The 18,845-nt window shown below is 43.0% G+C and overlaps 1 protein-coding gene across 3 annotated transcripts in view; it reads right to left on the bottom strand.

Annotated features, from left to right (window-relative positions):
- Nucleotides 1–18,845, bottom strand: part of KREMEN1 (kringle containing transmembrane protein 1) — a 67,182-nt gene that overhangs the window by 39,240 nt on the left and 9,097 nt on the right. For 2 of the 3 annotated variants that reach the window (XM_027576779.2, XM_027576780.2), the window contains exons 2-3: nt 8,444–8,606; nt 3,827–3,918 (exon numbers count right to left, since the gene is read on the bottom strand). In XM_027576779.2, the coding sequence (XP_027432580.1) occupies nt 3,827–3,918; nt 8,444–8,606 (255 nt within the window). Of the gene's footprint in view, nt 1–3,826; nt 3,919–8,443; nt 8,607–9,500; nt 9,621–18,845 lie in introns of those variants that run through there. The other variant, XM_027576781.2, reaches the window with a different exon arrangement.

Here is an 18,845-nt window from a genome sequence, read left to right as displayed (position 1 = left end):
AACTTTCTAACGTACACAAAACCAGGAAGTAATAATGAGCCCATTGTCATGCAGTAACAACAAATATCCTTTTTTTTTTTTAAACCATTCTAGTTTCATTTATTTCCCTCATCTGACCCATTCACTCTTTGGGAGACTAGGTCATTTTAAAATAAATCCCAGACATATTATCATTTCAACCACGAATATTTCAGTATGTATCTATAATTTCAAATGACTTAAAAAATTATTTGTATATGTATCTCCACCGTGCCATTATTGTACCTAATTAAATTAACAGTGATTGCTTAATATAATCTAATAGTCTGTGTTCAAACTTCCCTATTTCAAAGATGAATTTGTGTAGCTGAGTTTGTAGAAATTGGGTGACTGTTTTATAGCAAACAAAAAATAGCTCTCAGCAACGAGAAAGCCCATGGTTTCAGGCCCACATCGACTATGTGAAGGAAATTATATTTGCCTTTAAATGCCATTTGCAGGTTCCCCTCCACCTCAAACTAGATTACTTAAGTTTTACAAAACTGTACCAAACTTTTATAAAGAATCTAGGTAAAACAGAACAAATCAAAAGCCATGCTGAGGTCCATTCAAGCACGTCTTTTGAAAGCAATGAAATAAATGGGAATTAGAATGGAGAGGATGATTACTTAACAAGAAAGAGATATGCAAAGAACAGATATTAAGCCAAATGGTTTCCCCCTCGATAGCCAAACCAACAGGACTCAGAGTTGTAGAGGATGGGATCTAGAGGGATGGTAACCTTGATGACTTGAAATTTGCTTTTAATGATCTGCATTTCTCCTGTCCACAATAGGAACTTGGGGTTTCTGAGAAACATACTGTCCCATGTGGTTTGAAGACCAAATCCTATTACCTCAGAGTTACTCTCTTTTTAACGGTAAAGTTCTGATCCATGCTCCACAGGTCAAGAGCACAGTTCAAGTTTCTCTTTGCCCCCTGTTTGAATCATACTTCATTGCTGCCTCCCTGCTTGTCTTAGCTCTGTCCGAAACATGCCGATGGGCAGAGATTCCGGTCTCCACACAATGGCCCGCCATTCAACCACATTCTGCTTTGTCCCTAAACATTGACTCTCCCAGCTCCTGCTGGGTCTGTTATATTCAGATATGAACTTTCCAGGAATCTGATCATGTCACAAGCCTTTTCCTGTATGAGAAGTTCAACGCTAATTATGAATAGTGGGCTTCACACAGAGGGTTAGTATTATTCATGAAAATTATGACTCCACATCCAGAAATACAACAAAACTGGCCTAAAATAGGCTGGCTGCATCTCCATCGAGTCCACTAGGCAATTACCAAGGCCTCTTGCTTCAAACAGCACAGGAGTTTTTCTCGACTACGTTAATCAGACACACTAGGAGCACAATGTTCTGCCAGACTCTCAAGGTCTGAGTCTCAGCTAGATGGGGAGCCCTGCCGGTGCCCACAGGGTGAATGGAAGGGTCTTCCAAAGAACCAAAGCCAGACACTGTTCTTTCCCCTACACCCCCCAAACCAGGTACTCCCCAGCTCTCATTCCCAACCTCTGTATGTCTCCCTGCCCAGACCATTTCAAGGCCAACTTTAGAAGCTTTGAGAAGGCTACTAAGGGGCCATAAGAAAAGGAAATGATATTTAATTTTCCTTTTTTGGAACAATGAAGCACATCCTGCAAATATTAGGAATTAGAGGAGTACTAGACGGGTTGTACCATTTTCCGGTAATTCTTCTGGAACTTAGTTTCAGTGACCACATGAGTCGGCTCCCATTGGCCCAAATTATATTTTATAAATGCAAGTTGAGGATTATCTTTCCAAATAAAAGCGGCCAGATTGAAATCCCCTCTTTGCCATTCCTGAGAGAATGACATAGGCTAGTACTAAAAGACGATCTTTGTGTAGAACAAATGGACCGAGCAAAATCTGCTTTCCTCTCCCCCTGCCCCCTTTCTTCTTTACATAACTAGAGCCAAATGAGATGTTTTTCATTTTAAAAATTTGATTAAGTAGACTGAGCAAAAGCCCATTCTGCTGGTCTTTACTGTTTTCTCAATTTTGGGACTGAATCAAGGAACACTCGGGTTGGAAGGGGAGTGAAGCCAGGGCCTCACTGCCAGGCCATGGTCTCATTTGGAAGTTTAACTTTTGGAAGGTGAGTGGTGGGCCCTGCAGCACCCCTTCCCCACGAGGCAGCAGAATTCAGACTGCTGTGGCAGGCATGAGTGTGAGGTCCCAGGTCCCCCACAAACCTCCATATCACACTACATACACAGCCTCTGGGGCTAAGGAGTAAGGAAGGTGGCAGGGCAAGGAGAGAGGGGAAATAATATGGTAAAAAACAATCCAGACAGAATTATTATGAATGAGCTGTCCTTTTCCTCAGCCTCGTAACTGAGAAAAAACCTGCTCCCTTGGCATATTTAAAAAGATATTACAGGTGCCTGGGTGGCTGTTGGTTAAGTGTCCAATTCTTGATTTTGGCTCAGTTCATGATCTCAGGGTGGTTAGATCGAGCCTGCTTAAGTTTCTCTCCCACTGCCTTTCCCATCCCTCTCTCTCAAAAAAGAAAGAAAAAGGGGCTCCTGGGTGGCTCAGTCGTTAAGCATCTGCCTTCAGCTCAGGTCATGATCCCAGGGTCCTGGGATCGAGCCCCACATTGGGCTCCTTGCTCCGCGGGAGGCCTGCTTCTCCCTCTCCCACTCCCCATGCTTGTGTTCCCTCTCTCGCTGTCTCTCTGTCAAAAAATAAATAAAATCTTTAAAAAAAAGAAAAAGAAAGAAAAAAAGATCCTATGAACACTACATTAGTAAACCCCTTCCAGTACCATTCCAGTTTTGGTTTCTGTACTTTAAACCTTCCTACACTATTTTCTACCTTGTTTTCAAGTGTCTTCCGAAGAGTCCCTGCCACATGGCATATTCCCTGAGGGTCAGGGTAACTTTCTGCCTTTGTACCTTGCATATAATAAACACTGAATATAGAAATGAATGAAGGAAACAGCTAGAAAACAGGACTTGGAGTAAAAGGCTGAAGGAACTGGGCTTTTCAGTAGTAGAGAGGGATGAAGTACAAGTTATCACACAAAACAAGAGAACATTTTTATGCTGATATGAGGAAAAGGACTATCACATTGGCTTTGGAGGGGATCAATTAGATTTTTCCTGAATACCATTTTTCAGGGGAGATAGCGCATCAAATGCAAATAATAAGTAATGTCAAAGTTTAGTTTTACTGTCTATAAAGGGATTCATCATTCACTCTAGACAATTCTCTCCCAAAAGCGTGAAGTAGTTTTTTTTTTAAAGATTTTATTTATTTATTTGACAGAGAGAGAGAGAGAGAGCACAAGCAGGGGGAGCAGCAGGTAGAGAGAGAGGGAGAAGCAAACTCCCCTGCTGAGCAGGGAGCCCGATGCGGGGCTCGATCCCAGGACCCTGGGATCATGACCTAAGCCGAAGGCAGACGCTTAAGGACTGAGCCACCCAGGCGCCCCATGCGTGAGGTAGTTTTGTTTCCCTGGCCTGCTACTGAACTCTTGCCATCTCTCTATCCATGAATGAATCAGCATGAGGAAATTAAGTAGAAGTAGAAATTCTGGGTGGGCTTATCCATGAAGGGAATGCAGGTCCTGAGGGAACCAGGCCCCCTATTTCTAAAAAGCCTCAACAAGAGAAGGGAAAATCCTCAGCCCAGGCTGGCTTCTCCTTTCACCTGCTTCATGAAATCCACCTGCCTGAACAACCTGCCTTCCAGCAGTGGCCTTCCACTCTGTACCCTTGGTGCTTAGTGTCCTGAGACCTTTCAGGTGGTGCATTAGAGCCTTACTCTGACAAGCAGGAATCTCGCAGTACTTCCAGTAGACACCATCCTCATGCTCCGCCACGTAGCACCAGGGGCTCACATCTCCATCTGGATTTCTGTCAGGGAAAGGACACACAAGTACCATTTCTGTCATGTTAAGTCAACCGTTTCATTGCTTTTCAGGTTTACTAAAAAGCATCAGCTTCTGTGTTATTTCTAATAATTGGTATGCATCTCAGTGCTGCCCTTTATGAAAAGAAAAATGGGGGGCACCTGGCTGGCTCAGTCTGAAGAGCATGCGGCTCTGGACTTCGGAGCCGTGAGTTTAAGCCCTACGCTGGGTGTAGAGATTACTTAAAAAAAAAAAAAAAAAGGGAAGAGAAAAATGGTAACACTACAAGAACTAACTCATGCACTCTGACATATACTTCAGAGTTTGGGGGCGGGGGCTGTGTGTGGTGAACAAAGGTGATATAATTTCACAAAGGTTCATGACAGTGTAACCAGGACAATTAACCACAGAACAAACCATGCCAAGCAGCACTAGCACTTAAGTGTGCACACAGTGACACCCATGGCTGAGAGCACAGGTACTCACAATACTGTGGAAAAGAATATGAACGGGCCCAGGGGCGCCTGGGTGGCTCAGTCAGTCAAGTGTCTGACTTAGGCTCTAGTCATGATCCCCTGACCTCAGGGCATCGGAGCCTCAGCTGGCTCTGAGCTCAGTGGGGAGTCTGCTTCTCCCTCTCTCTCTCTCCCCCTCTGCCTGCTTGTGCTCTCCCTCTCTGTCATATAAAAAAAAAAAAAATCTTTACATGAAAAAAAAAAGAATGCGAATGGATACACATGGTCAGGATGGCAATTTGGCAACTAGAGTCAAAGGCCCAAAACATATGCAAAACCCCTTTACCAGGCAATTTCTCCTTTAGTACTTTAAGTCAATTTCCGCTTACAAAGATGTTCACCACAGCATTTTTGTAATACAAAAAAGTTAGAAACAACACTTAAGATTTTTTTGAAAGATTTTATTTATTTATTTGAGAGAGAGAGAGAGAGAGAGAGAGAATGAGAGACAGAGAGCATGAGAGGGGGGAGGGTCGGAGGGAGAAGCAGACTCCCCATCGAGCAAGGAGTCCGATGCAGGACTCGATCCCGGGACTCCAGGATCATGACCTGAGCCAAGGGCAGTCGCTTAACCAACTGAGCCACTCAGGCGCCTAAGGATTGGTTAAGTAAATATGTTATATCCATATAAGAGAATGATGAGCAGCTAGTAAAAATGCAGTGTAGAGACACATTAATTAATATAAAAAGATATCCATATGTCTTGTTAGGTTTTTTTTTTTAAAGGTAGTTCGAAAACACAATGGGTGACGCAATCCTATCATTTGAAAAGATGTATTTAGCCAAGGATACACATCAAACCCTTGAAAGTATCTCTGGAGAATGGGACTATCAGTAATTTATTTTTTCTTTTCTGCTTCTCTTTATTTTCCTACTTCTTCTACAATGAACACTGATTGTGTAATTTTTTTAAACAATAAAATAAAATTCACATAATACAGACTCCACTGACAAGCGTTCACCAGCATCAGGCTAGTTGGCACATGCTTGACAGAAATGGGTCCTATTCCTCCCTCAAAATACTAACTTCTCAGAAAATTCTGAAGAAAGCTAAGCCAAGGAGTTTCAGTCAGAACATGCAATCCTGTGATCCTGGTACCAACTTCTGAATCAGCAGTAATATTTTTTAAAGGTTTACTTCACATTTCTAAAATGCCCTTGAAGGTCTTTTCAACTCAAGGGTGCCATGACAATCATGGGCCGTCCTGCTGAAACAGACCCCAAAATGGCAAGGGCTCCACACACACACAGAAAAGCCTTGTCTCCAAGCTCCCTTTCTTTCTAATGAAAACACTGGAAACCTGACACTCCAGTTAGGCCGGAAATGGGCATAAAGACCCTGCAGCGGGAGCTTTGGAGCCACCCCTATCGGGCCTGAGAGGGATAAGCCTATTGTGTGGCCCAGAAGATAAGCCGCCCTGAAACACAAAGGGTCCTTTCATTTTTTTGTGCCCAAAGGCAGGTGCCAGCGCCAACTCTGCTCTTCCCTGTCCCTCTGCCTTCCCCTCTCATCCAGATCCCTCGGCCCGGAGAAGTGCATTCCCATCACTCGCCATCACCCAGACATCTCCACTGCGATGGATCTGGCACCGGAGCCCAAGACAAACATGGTGTCGGATGTCAGCTGAGAAATCAAAGCAGGAGAACTTGTACAAAGCCCTTCTTTAAACAGTATTTCACTGTCATCTTCCTCCCTCTATTCAGTGTACAGCTTTGATGTAGTATTTGGTAAAGACGTTAGAAAACAACTGTTTATTATCAATGTCAAAACCATTCTGAAAAGCATCAGAATAGCTTAATAAAGAAGAAGCAAATGCATCTTGGATTTCGCTGCAGTGCTTAAAAAAAAAAAAAAAAGGCCTGGACTCACTGATGTGATAATAATCAACATTTCGGCCTCCCTTTTTTCTGAAGCAGAAACTGGTAGTTCAGGTCTGGTACATTCCATCATGTCAAAGGAGAGGCTGCTGCTGGCCAGGGCTGAGGAGGAAGGTGGTCCCCCCCGCCCCGGCTCTCCCAATGGAGAACCACCTGCATTTCTGGGAGCCTGGGTATGGCTGGGTGCTAATCTATGAGAAAAGACTTTTTCGTATAAATTAAACCTCTTTGGAAATTTAAAATTCCCCCTTAAAGTCAGACTTAAACCTAGGCGTTCTTCTGAGAAGTCGTGCTTGACAGAAAGCAACAGAATAATAGCATAAACTAGTAGCCCACACTCAAGAGACACTCTGGAATGAGAATATAAGTAACTATTGTAAAAAAAAACAAAAAAACCTTCCAAACACTGGTTTCACTTCCTAAATATTCTTCCCAACCCAACCCAACTCTTTCTATGAGTAGCAAAAGGGAAGGAAATAAACCAGAAATGGAGTGGGGTTAATTTCTTTAATTATGCAAAAAAGGTTTTATATGAATATGTATAACTCTGAAAATAAAACGTAAAAGAATGACTTAACGAGCATGTGTAACTTTAACAATAAAATGCAACAGACAGCAAAATGTGAAGTAACACAAATTGTTACCTCTGGGAAATGGGGCTTGCTGAGGATTTTAGGGGAAAAGATGTCAAAAGATGACCTTATTTAAGCACTATTTATCTGTAGTTTTTGAGAATTTTTTTTGGAAAAGCTTTTAACATTTTTATAATAACAACTAAAAAATAATCCAACAGCCACTGTGGGGGAATGGCCAGTTGGAACAAATTAGAGCAGAGGTGATGGAAAGAGCTGCAGGCACAGGGATGGCCTGGACGACAGGCATCCAGAAGGGTCCTGGAGTGTTAGTAAAGGTACATAGGGGGAGCAGAAGGTGACCACTGTGGCCCATGCAATGCAGGTATGAATGTGTTGGCTCAGCAGGGTCGAGAGTGCCACGGCTGAGATTCCAACATACTGATAGAACCAGGGACATAGGATGTGACTCAAAGTGCAGCTCAGCGAACACTTCTCCCTGTCTTGATGGCTCAAGAGGCTGCCTTTGCACCTGTCCTAATAATAACTTAATTCGACACAGTGCTGAACCATGAGTCACATTATCAGGATCTTGAGAAGAAATAGCTTAAATGTAGCTATAACCAAAAGTGCTTAGAATCTTTCTTTGCTCTTGTCCCTTTAGACCAGTGATTCTTAACTTGTTTGGCATCACCGATAACTTTGAGAATCTGATCAAAGTCATAATCCGATCAAAGTCATAAACCTCTGTGGAAAATCTCAAGTACACAGCTGAAGCGCCTTGGATCTCAGGTGAAGAGCCCCTGTCAGGGTCAGACAGGAGGTTAAGACCAAAGAAACACCTTATTCCACGGAGAGGAAGGACACAGCACAAATCTGATGGTTATAGCCGCTCCCAGAGCAGGGCTATCCTGGGCTGGCGGGAGGTGGGGTAACGCAGGGTACCTTCCTTTGCTCAGAAGCAGAGGGCGGTTTGGGCCACAGATGGTGCTCTGCTTGACCACCACATTCACAGGAGCTTAAAAAGCTCTGCTATCTATGTAGTGTCCACTGGTGGCAGGGCCAACTAGGAAAGCCCTTCCCAAGAGACATGTAAGTGATCAGACAGGAAAGCAGAGCTCTGAAAACTTGTACCAAAGCAACCGGAATTGAAAAGAGTGGTAGATTGTGTATGTGTGTGTGGGGGGCAAGGTGTGGGAGGAAGATTTTTAAAATAGTAACAAGAAAGGTCTTCTGAGTTGGCTAAAAGGAGACAAAGAAGCTTCCTGTAGTTGTGAGCAAGGCTGGAAGGGACTGGAAAAGAAGGCCAAAGATTTTTTTTTTTTAAAACACTGTGTGGGGCGCCTGGGTGGCTCAGTTGGGTAAGCGACTGCCTTCGGCTCAGGTCATGATCCTGGAGTCCCGGGATCAAGTCCCACATCGGGCTCCCTGCTCAGCGGGGAGTCTGCTTCTCCCTCTGACCCTCTTCCCTCTCGTGCTTTCTATCTCTCATTCTCTCTCTCTCTCAAATAAATAAATAAAATCTTTAAAAAAAAAAATAAAACACTGTGTGGCCCCATCTTACCTGCAATAGTTATGCTCGCCTAGGCCCCCCTCCCCGTTGGGGTATTTCAGAGTGTTGTATGGATGCTGGAAAGTCTCGTTCCAGAAGAGGCATGGTTTCCCTCCTTGTAGTGCTGTCCAGTTCTGTGTTCCCCTATAATCTGCACCATTGGCTGTGAAACATTCTAGGAGAGAGAAAAGACAGAGCAAAGTGATTTTCTGGCAACATCCATAGTCTCCTCCCTCTCTGGTTGATGTTTTATTTGTTTTGTTTGGACCCAGCTGGAAATGGAGAATGTCTTGCTAGATCCTGGATGCCGAGAAGTTAACATTGCTAGGGCTGAGTAAATCTGAAATGCAGTCCCCTTCAAATGCTAGGCTAGTCTTGGCACTAGCTTGTCTACAGACACTTTACAGATATTTTCCCCCTAAAGTATACAGATCTCAACTCGGATATAAACAGGGAGCCAAAATATATTGAAGCCCATGAAGTGAACCAGGAAACCCCCAAATCTGGGAATAGTTGGTAACAACCATCACAAGGAATTCTGGGTGCTCGGAGGGGGTCACTGGTCTCGCCAGTGTCTCTGTGTGGTAACTAGAACCAGGTCACCAGCTGTAAGTGAGCTCTCCCCTACAGTCTGAAAGGCTGCACTGACACTTGGATTTAATAAGACCATCGGATACAGCAACGCTTTGGAATCCCAATCACACAAGTCTGGGAATGACTCACATTCCCTGGTAATGAAGAACAGTCCTCCCCATGCTGTTTGAGATAGAGATGCAACGGAACAGACAGTCAACAGGAGGGAGCAGGGGCCAAGTTGGCATTTTCTCTCACCTCTTTCCAAAATTCCTCCCTACAAGACACACTGAACATCGTCTCAGGTCCGTTTAATAAAATGACAAAATCCTTGCAGGTGCAACAATATGCTTCTAAAATCTGCTTCTCAGACTCTGGGGGGATGGGAAATGAGGCTGATAGGATTTCCCCCCACATATTGCATGCATTAAATTCACAGAGGTTCATGAGAAAGGCACAGTACAAAGAGCAATTTTTAAAAAAAAAATTAGCTTACTTGAAACTGACAGAAGTACTTCAAACACTTCTTGAAGATGTATCACTAGGAACCTGACGATCTGGGGGAGTAACACTGACATTCTCAGCTTGCTTGCTTTCCTTCCCCTGGCATGCACTGACCTCTAACTTCCGGTATGAAGGACTCTTAGCACCGTCTCCTGTTGCAGGGTATGTGCCTGCTCCAGCCTAAGCATGTGAACAACATGAGTGCATCTACATTCTAGGAGCTACTTCTTTTAATATTTAAAATCTACCCACAGACCATCTCTCTTCCTGTACTCCCTTCCTCCCACTATCTGGGCCTTTTTTAAATCTGGAATACCATGGTTCATGGTTTTATGGACAGCCAAAATAACCTGGAATTCCAGGCTGTACAGAACATCAGAGCAATTTATCATGTTTGGCGTGACATTCATGTTTACAGTCAATGCAATGACCAAACACTCTGCCTAGAGTGTGCATAAATACAAAAGGTCAAAGGTAATTCAAGGAGGCAGCTCAGTGTAGCATAAAATACACTGAACCGAGAGGCTAAGCTCTGGTTTCTTGTGCTGGACCTACTGCAGGCTAGCTGTGCGACCTTGGACGAATCACTGTCATCCGCGGCACCACTCACGCTTACGTGGTGTTTCACCGTGTGCCAACCTCTGCTCTAAATGCTTTACAAATACCAACTCCCCACCGACGTGGTGGGGAGGTCCCTCAATATCCCATTTTACAGACGGGGCAACCGGGGCACTCAACCACCCTTTACAGTGCCTCTAATAGGCCTCTTCAGATCACCCTTGCTTTCCCCGCCCTCTTTCCACTCATCAGCAAATCCTGTTGACTTTCTTAAAATATATACCCTGAAACTGCCCTCTCCGTTCCATCTTGGGTGCCACCACTTTAGTCCCGTTCACCATCAGAGGACCGTATAGCCTCGTTCAGGACTCACAGCCTCCACTTTTGCACTCAAAAGTTCCCAGGAAAATGTGAGCGCTGGGAACAAAACCCACACCCTTCATCCTTGCCTGCTAAGCCCCAGGCCTTCCCTCTCACCGCACCCTGAGCTCTTCTCCTAGTCATTTGCCATGCTCCTGCCACACTGGTCTGCTTCTAATTCCGTAAACACATCATGCTATTTCCTGCCCAAAATGTCCTTCCCCTAATATCTCCCAGTGCAGACTACATGTTATCTCCTCAGAAAACCTATCCCTACCATCTCCACTCCTAGTTTTCTGCCTTTTGCCTGTTTGCTTCATAGCATTTATTATCACTAGAAATATATATGATCTGCTAGACAGGGAGAGAGTGGGGGGGGAGAGAGAGAGAGAGAGAGAGAGAGAGAGAGTGAGTGTGTGTGTGTGTGCGTGTGTGTGTGTGTACCAAACCCTATCCCGACTCCAGGGATAGAGTGGGACCTGGAAACCTGTATTTCTAAAAAATCTGCCTAGGTTAAGTAATTTGGCTTGGGAACCACTAGACTAGATGATTCTAAGAGCATCAAGCCAATCTTTTGCCAAATGCTAGAATTTTAATTGCTATGTGCTGATACATCTTTTTCTCCTACCACAAGTGGTTGAGGAGTGGCCCAGGAGCCAGAAATGCCAGCCAACCAATGGAAGGCCTTAGCCATAGACAGCAATTTGCAGGACAGTGGGGTCAGTGTTCCCAGAGGCTCAGATGACTTGATTTGTAACACAAAAGAATGTGGTGGCCATCCACACCTGTCAGTCCTCGTGAATGGGGATGAGGAGGCATTTGAGAGAGGGAATGGCAAAATGCAGGCTCGTTTGCTTCAGTCTGTTTCTCCTAGACCCAAATCTTATTCTCAGTTGCATTAGGGAAACTGAGGCAGTGTACCACATTTTATGATTATTTTCTTAATGGATTTGCCCAGTGCATATCAATTGTGGAGAAAAACAAGAAAAACAAACTTGAACATTCTGGATCAAAGTGACGTGTGCATCTTGATTTCATCAGAATACCAGGGCAGGTAATGAGGACCCTTCCTGCCTTATTGTCTACTGCGATAAAACTGACACAAGCTCTGACTAGATAAAGAAGAAATGGCTTAAACCAAGAAGAAACAAAGTATTACACGGCCAGCTGCAGATTTAGGCATTCAGTGAAAGGGAACGAGCAAAGGTGATCGATCTCATGTCTAGCATATCATTAATTAATCCATTCAACAAGTATTTATTCAGTACACACTATGTGTCTGGCACTGTTCACAGCACTGGGGCTACACCGGTGAACACTGCAGTCACGGAGCTCCTAACAAACCAATGAAATTCACATCAGGTAGGGAGGAGCACTGTAAGGAAAAACGGAGTAAGGGGATGGAGACTGAACGGTGGGGGTTCTTTTTTAGGGAGGGTGGGCCAGAAAAGGCCTGGAGAGGAGGAGGAATTTGAGCAGAGATGTGGTCAAAGGGAGGAAACAAAACCATGTAAACCATGTGGGGAGAGCGGTACTGGCAATGGGCACGGCAAACAGAAGACCGTTGTGGGCCCCAGTGTGCGTGGCAGGTTTGGGAACTAAAAGGCAGCTCCTCTAACTGGGATTAGGGTGAGTGCGTGGGAAGTGAAGAGGAGGGGGAGGAAAGAGGCAAGGCCAGGACATATAAGGTCTACAGCGTTATATATAAATCAGATTTTGGCTTTTGTTCTAAATGTAAGGGGAAGCCAGTGGAGGGTTCTGAGCAGAGAAATGACACGATCTGACTTATCTTTTAAAACAACTGTCTAGCTGCTGGGTGGAGAAAGAACTCTGGAGGGGAGGAACTCCTTGGGGAGATCAGTCAGGTGGTTACAGCAGAAAGATGGGCTAGAAAGGGTGCCCTGGACCAGGCTGGCGGCCAAAAGGTGGTGAGAAGTGACCACATTCTGCATGTGCTTTGAAGGCAGATCCAAAAGTATTTGCTGGGAGGAAGAGGAGTGGAGTATAACCCCAAGGACATGGGCCCCAGTGGAGACATCATGTACTACAGTGGGGAGGACACAAGAGGCACAGGGTACCTTGGGCGGAACCAGGGTTCGGCTGTGGATCGGTTAAGTCTGAGACACCTTTCAGAACACTGGGTGGAGATATACAGGAAGCAGATGGCTTGGTGAGCCTGGAGCCGAAGAAAGAGGCTGAGCAAGGCTGGAGCTAGAAATGTGGCGGTAACGGCACAGATGCGCGGAGAGAGCAGGATTACTGCGGGTGGAGAGAGAAGACATCTGGGGCTGGGTCCAGGGGCCCTGCAACATTTCAGGCATGGAAAGAGGAGGGCCTGGCCCTGATGAGTGAGAAAGTGCGCCCTGGGAGGTGGGAGAAAAGCTATGAAAGAGTGTGCGTCTCAGAAGTCAAGGGAGAAGGTGTCCTGAGCAGGAAGGAATAATAAACTGTGAACACCGAGGAAACTTCATTTCCTCATTTTCTCTGGCCAGATCCCAATTACCTCACAGAATTCATCTGTTTGACCCTATCTCTCCATCGGAAAGCTCCGAATGTTTTGTTGGGGGCCTGAATGAAAACAGCCCTTACATTAAACATAAGCCTGACAGAAATTTAGTAATACAGCAGAAAATTTCTTCGATGAGGCTGGCATCAAAGCACCCAGAGCACTAATTCCACCCTTCTAAGTTGGTAATTCCTTATCTTTTCCCCCATCACCAAAATCCTTCAAAGTATGGCATATGACATTTATTTTTAAAACTGGAGATGCTACTTTTATTGAAATTCCCTTGCCGATAAGTGGAATCACATCAGGGTAATCAAATCCCTGGCTGAGAATCTTGTGCAAATGGTTTTGTGCCAACCAACATTTTCTGTAGGACCTGCTACCCTATGAAGGCCTGGAGGTTAATCTCCATGGTAGTAAGATCTGGAGGTAAAGACTCCGCGTTTGGGTGAAAGCTCAATACTCCTTCACCGCTAATAAAAGCTGGCTGGAGCTTTCTCTCAGAAAGCTATTCTTGTTCATTATGCTTAGAATTTCGAAGGGTTGGGGTGCTTGGGTGGCTCAGTTGATTAAGCGACTGCCTTCAGCTCAGGTCATGATCCTGGAGTCCTGGAATCGAGTCCCGCATCGGGCTCCCCGCTCAGCAGGGAGTCTGCTTCTCCCTCTGACCCTCCCCCCTCTCATGTGCTCTCTCTCTCTCTCTCATTCTCTCTCAAATAAATAAATAAATCTTAAAAAAAAAAAAAGAATTTCGAAGGGTTGGGTATAAAGAAAAGACCTGGGGGCGCCTGGGTGGCTCAGTTGGTTAAGCAACTGCCTTCGGCTCGGGTCATGATCCTGGAGTCCCGGGATCAAGTCCCGCATCGGGCTCCCTGCTCAGCAGGGAGTCTGCTTCTCCCTCTGGCCCTCTTCCCTCTCATGCTCTCTATCTCTCATTCTCTCTCTCAAATAAATAAATAAAAATCTTAAAAAAAAAAGAAAAAAGAAAAGACCTGATGCCATATATATTCTAAACTTTCATATTTATACCTTAAAATCCATAGGCTCTCACATGTTCACAAGCTGTATGTAAAAGTATTTTAGGGTTTCAATAATTTAGAGGCATGAGCTGTAGAAGACCTAGAAATACTTCCAAAAAATATTTTCCACATTACAATTCTCAAAGTCAGTTTACCTCTTGGACAACTGCTTGAAAAATAGGGACCCGCTCCCCAAATACCACATACACAACATTTACAATTTCAGAAGCGCTCATGGAACCCCTTAAGCCCTTCTATGTGGCCCCAAGATCCATTAAGTCTAAGGACCCCCTAAATAAGTGATATCTACAGAATACATAGACAGACATACACACATACACACACAGAGAAATTTATAGGACTGAATATTTAATTTCAAGGGTTATGAAATAGTTTAAATCAAATACTGTTCTGCACGAAAAGCTTCTAGCAGCAATGTGGTAGAGCATGGAAAGTGCAGTTAGGGGCTGGACCCAGAATTGGCCTGTGGTTTACAAGCTACAGGCACTCAGCTAACCTCTTTGAGCCTCAGTTTCCTCACTTGTAAAATGGGGGATTACGTTAACTACAGTTCAGGGCAACGGAAAGATTTGGAGGATGTGCAAGTAAAATGCCTAGCACACAGCAGGTGCCCAATAAATTATTACTATGTAATTATAATGCTTTTTAAATGATCAAATTTATTATAAATCTGAGATCATCATGATCATATATTTCATTCTGGTCCATAAAAATAGTTATCTATAAAAGGCAATATAACATGAGCAGATAGGCATATCATCCTGTTTAAGTCTATTTTTTTTAAAGATTTTATTTATTTATTTGTCAGGGAGATAGAGAGAGAGAGAATGGCAGGCAGAAGCAGACTCCATGCTGAGCAGGGAGCATGACATGGGACTCGATCCCAGGACCCTGGGATCACGACCTGAGCCAAAGGCAGATGCTTAACCAACTGAGCCACCCAGGCATCCCTACAATTCTGTTTAAAGTTATCAGGCTACCATCAGGATAGAAAATATATATGGTGTAAGCCCTGTGATGAATCCAAGCATTCAGTGAATAAGGGGTGAGGAAAAAAAAAGGTTTAATGGAGCAAATAGATTTTCTTAATCAAAATTTCAACTGTAAGTGTGATGAAACATGTATTTGTTTATATGTTCTAATGAATCATAAAATCAATATCTGTACTTGGGGCGTCCGACTCCTGGTTTGGCTCAGGTCATGATCTCAGGGTCATGAGATCAAGCCCCCAGTTGGCTCCATGCTCAGCAGGGAGTCTGCCGGAGATTCTCTCTCCCTCTACCCCCCTCCCCCTGCTCACACACACAAGCACTCTCTCTCTCAAAATAAATAAATAAATCTTTAAAAAGAAATGTTTGTACTTATTTTAAGTGAGGAAAATGCCAAGTTAATAGAATCCCAGGCCATTAACTCTGCCAGCTTGTACATGCACAGCATTTTTTAAGTTCACGTTTAAAACTACTAATGAGACATTCTCTTAAAATAATTAAAACTTAACATATTTGAGACAGTGGTAGGAAAGCAGCAGTTAATCGAAAAGCCATTCTATTCCTTGACAAGATTTAATAAAGTTGAAGAATATGTTCTCAGTGAGGCTCTGTAACTAGGTCATTCCTAATTACACTATTTGTCTGAAACCATACTATTGAGAAACAGAAAAATTTTCTCATACTGAGTCTAGAATATTCCTAGTTTTCTGGTGGAATTACTAGTTGGATCTCTAGCCACGACGTCTGTGACAGTCACTGTTTTTAATCAATCAAAGTGAAGTGCCCTATATAGGACCACTCAGCATCTCTAGTGATTCTATGTTGGATGAATTCACTTGGTTTTGATCCAGTTTGGAATCAAAGTGAATCAATAAACACCAAATTCAATTATGGCATCTTAAAATAAGACAGCAGAAAACATTTTCCAATGGGAATATCTTCTGTTCCTTTAAAGATGTCTCTAAAATTTGGTAAGTGGGTAGAATTATAGAAATACAAGGCTTAGGTGGAAAAGGCTCCTTTTAATATTTAGAGGACAACACAATAGTGTTGTTAAATGTCTGCTCAACACACTTCCTACTCTGCTGGGTTTCTGGTACAGACTGGTGTCCAGTGGGAACTTGTGGGTACATCTTCAAAGCTCATGCTCCTGGGAAAAATGCCTTTTGCACACAGACACTCAAAAGCACTACAGGAATGCTTATTTCAGTTATGTGGAACCCTGAAGTAAAGAGTAAAGAGACACATGACTGTGGGAAGGCAGTTCCCAACACGGCTGAGGTAAGAGTAGTGATTCCCACGATCATTTAGACTTAGGTTATCGGATCTAGACTAGAGAGAGGATAATTTGGAGAAGGGGGTCCTCAGTATATATAGTATGTACAAGAAATCACTGGAATAAAGACGAAAAGACATCAGATGTGGTTTGAGCAAATCACCTGGACACTTGGGGCCTGTTTCTTCACCTGTGTAACAATGGGGTTTGAGACAGATGGTCTCAGTGTCCCCTCACTCTAAACTCAAATTTCAAGATTATATGAAACTGAAGTTCAAAAGTCTATGTGACTAGAGAGTACTGATGACTCAAAATCTCTTCCAAGCTTAAAATTCTCTAATTTTGGGGCACCTGGCTGGCTCGGTTGGTAGAGCATGTGACTCTTGATCTTGCCGTTGTGAGTTCAGGTCCCACGATGAGTGTAGAAATTACTTAAAAATAAAATCTTATAAAAATACAATAAAATTTTCTAATTCTACATGTTTCTCTAATGGAAGTGACAATTCTATGGTAAAAACAACAACAACAACAACAAAAAAACCTCACCTCCGATGTGGGCCCTGAATCCATCAAAGAGGTACTTAAGCACTCTTTTTGCTTAGAAAAAAAAAAAAGCAAGACAAAACACATCTTCAACAAATAAAAATTACAAAGAAAAAAGAAAAAGAGGGGAATCTTATAGGTTAATAGAGACTCTTGTCACATCTCCTAAATATACCTTGCTTAGATCCTGAGTTAAACTGTAAAACAACCATTGAGACAACTGGGAGAATTTGAACACTGATTACTGACTGGATATTTAATAACATTAAGGAATTATTGTTAGTTTTTCTAAGTGTGATGATGGTAATGGTACTGTTACTATGTTTTTGAAAAGAGTTCTTATTTTGAGAGACATACTAAAATACTTATAGATGAGAAGATATATCTGAGATCTATTACAAAATAATCTAGTTGGGGCGCCTGGGTGGCTCAGTTGGTTAAGCGACTGCCTTCGGCTCAGGTCATGATCCTGGAGTCCCGGGATCGAGTCCCGCATCGGGCTCCCCGCTCGGCGGGGAGTCTGCTTCTCCCTCTGACCCTCTCCCCTCTCATGCTCTATCTCATTCTCTCTCTCAAGTAAATAAATAAAATCTTTAAAAAAAAAATAATCTAGTTGGTGAGATGAAGCAGGTACAAATGAAATAATATTAGCCATCGTTGATCATCATGGAAGCTGGGAGATGGATACACGGGACTTCCTTACATTCTTCTATTTTTACATGTAAATTTCCCATAATAAAAGTTTGTTAAAGGATACTTGAAAACATGCTGTTTTATAATTAATTTACCTTAGTTTCTTTTCAAAAACTATAAACAAACTCAATCAGCTGAAATTCAGTCATCTAAATTCAAGATAGACATTCACATATCATGTTCTTGGGCTATGTATTAACAGTTGAAATGACCATAGAACAAGCTGTACTTTTGCCCAAAGTAGAATTACCATAAAAAGAATCACTCTAGGGGCGCCTGGGTGGCTCAGTCGTTAAGTGTCTGCCTTCGGCTCAGGTCATGATCCCAGGGTCCTGGGATGGAGCCCCGCATTGGGCTCCCTGCTCGGCAGGAAGCCCGCTTCTCCCTCTCCCACCTCCCCTGCTTGTGTTCCCTCTCTCACTGTATCTCTTTCTGTCAATAAATAAATAAAATCTTAAAAAAAAAAGAATCATTCCAATTTTTTTTTAAGTTATCAGTTTTTTCATTAAAAAATCTTTTAGGTCTTTCTTTTTATTCAAGGAAACAGTGTCCTTAAAAACAGTAATGGAAGAAAAGAAATATGCCTCTCAAAGTTACTTTAACTGAAGAATTTATACTTTTGGAAGAGGGCTTGAAGTCTTCTATTTGAATCTCTAGTTTATTCATCTCTACTAACAGATGAAATATTTAATTACTTAAAAGACTATTCCAAGAAAACTGAACCTACTGTACAGCATAAGACCAGAGGTTTACGTTCAGAAGACCCATGAAAACACTTGAGAGGACTCCTTATTGTTATATAAAAATTTGAAAAACAACCCAGAATGCAGTGCTGCTTGGGTGCCAACCACTCTTTTCCCATCTGGCTCTCATCTCAAATCTGCTCCACTCCTACCCAGGCAGACCCACTGGAAAACATGTCACGGTTGCCACTGTGAAGGACATGTGTTTCTGCCAGGAACAGTCACCATGAATACGCAGTAGTGCTTGAGGAATTTAAATCAAGTATGCATTAGTGCTTTAGGATATTAAAAAAAAAAAATACAATCATCAAATTGAAGACCAAAAGATAGCTTCTGAGAAAGAACCTAGCTCTATTACATATACAGAGAGATGAGGCCAAGCCTCGGTGAAAGAATGGACACACTCAGACAGAGGTCGCCAGCTCAGAAGAACTTTAGTTTCGTGAATTAACCATGGATTTTACTGCCAATGCCACCAGAACATATTCTATCGCACTTTGGTGATGGCACCTGTCTTGATATAATATTTGAATACAAATGGATCTACTTCAATCTTGAAATGAAATTTCACACTAGACACAGTTTTCACATAAGGAAACAGGAAGTTTCTGATGTTTTAAAGCTCAAAA

The sequence above is a fragment of the Zalophus californianus genome, chromosome 14 (assembly GCF_009762305.2).
Source record: "Zalophus californianus isolate mZalCal1 chromosome 14, mZalCal1.pri.v2, whole genome shotgun sequence".
Taxonomy (NCBI): Eukaryota; Metazoa; Chordata; class Mammalia; order Carnivora; family Otariidae; genus Zalophus; species Zalophus californianus.
Note: the sequence above shows the minus strand (reverse complement) of the source record. Positions and strands in the feature narration are given on the sequence as shown.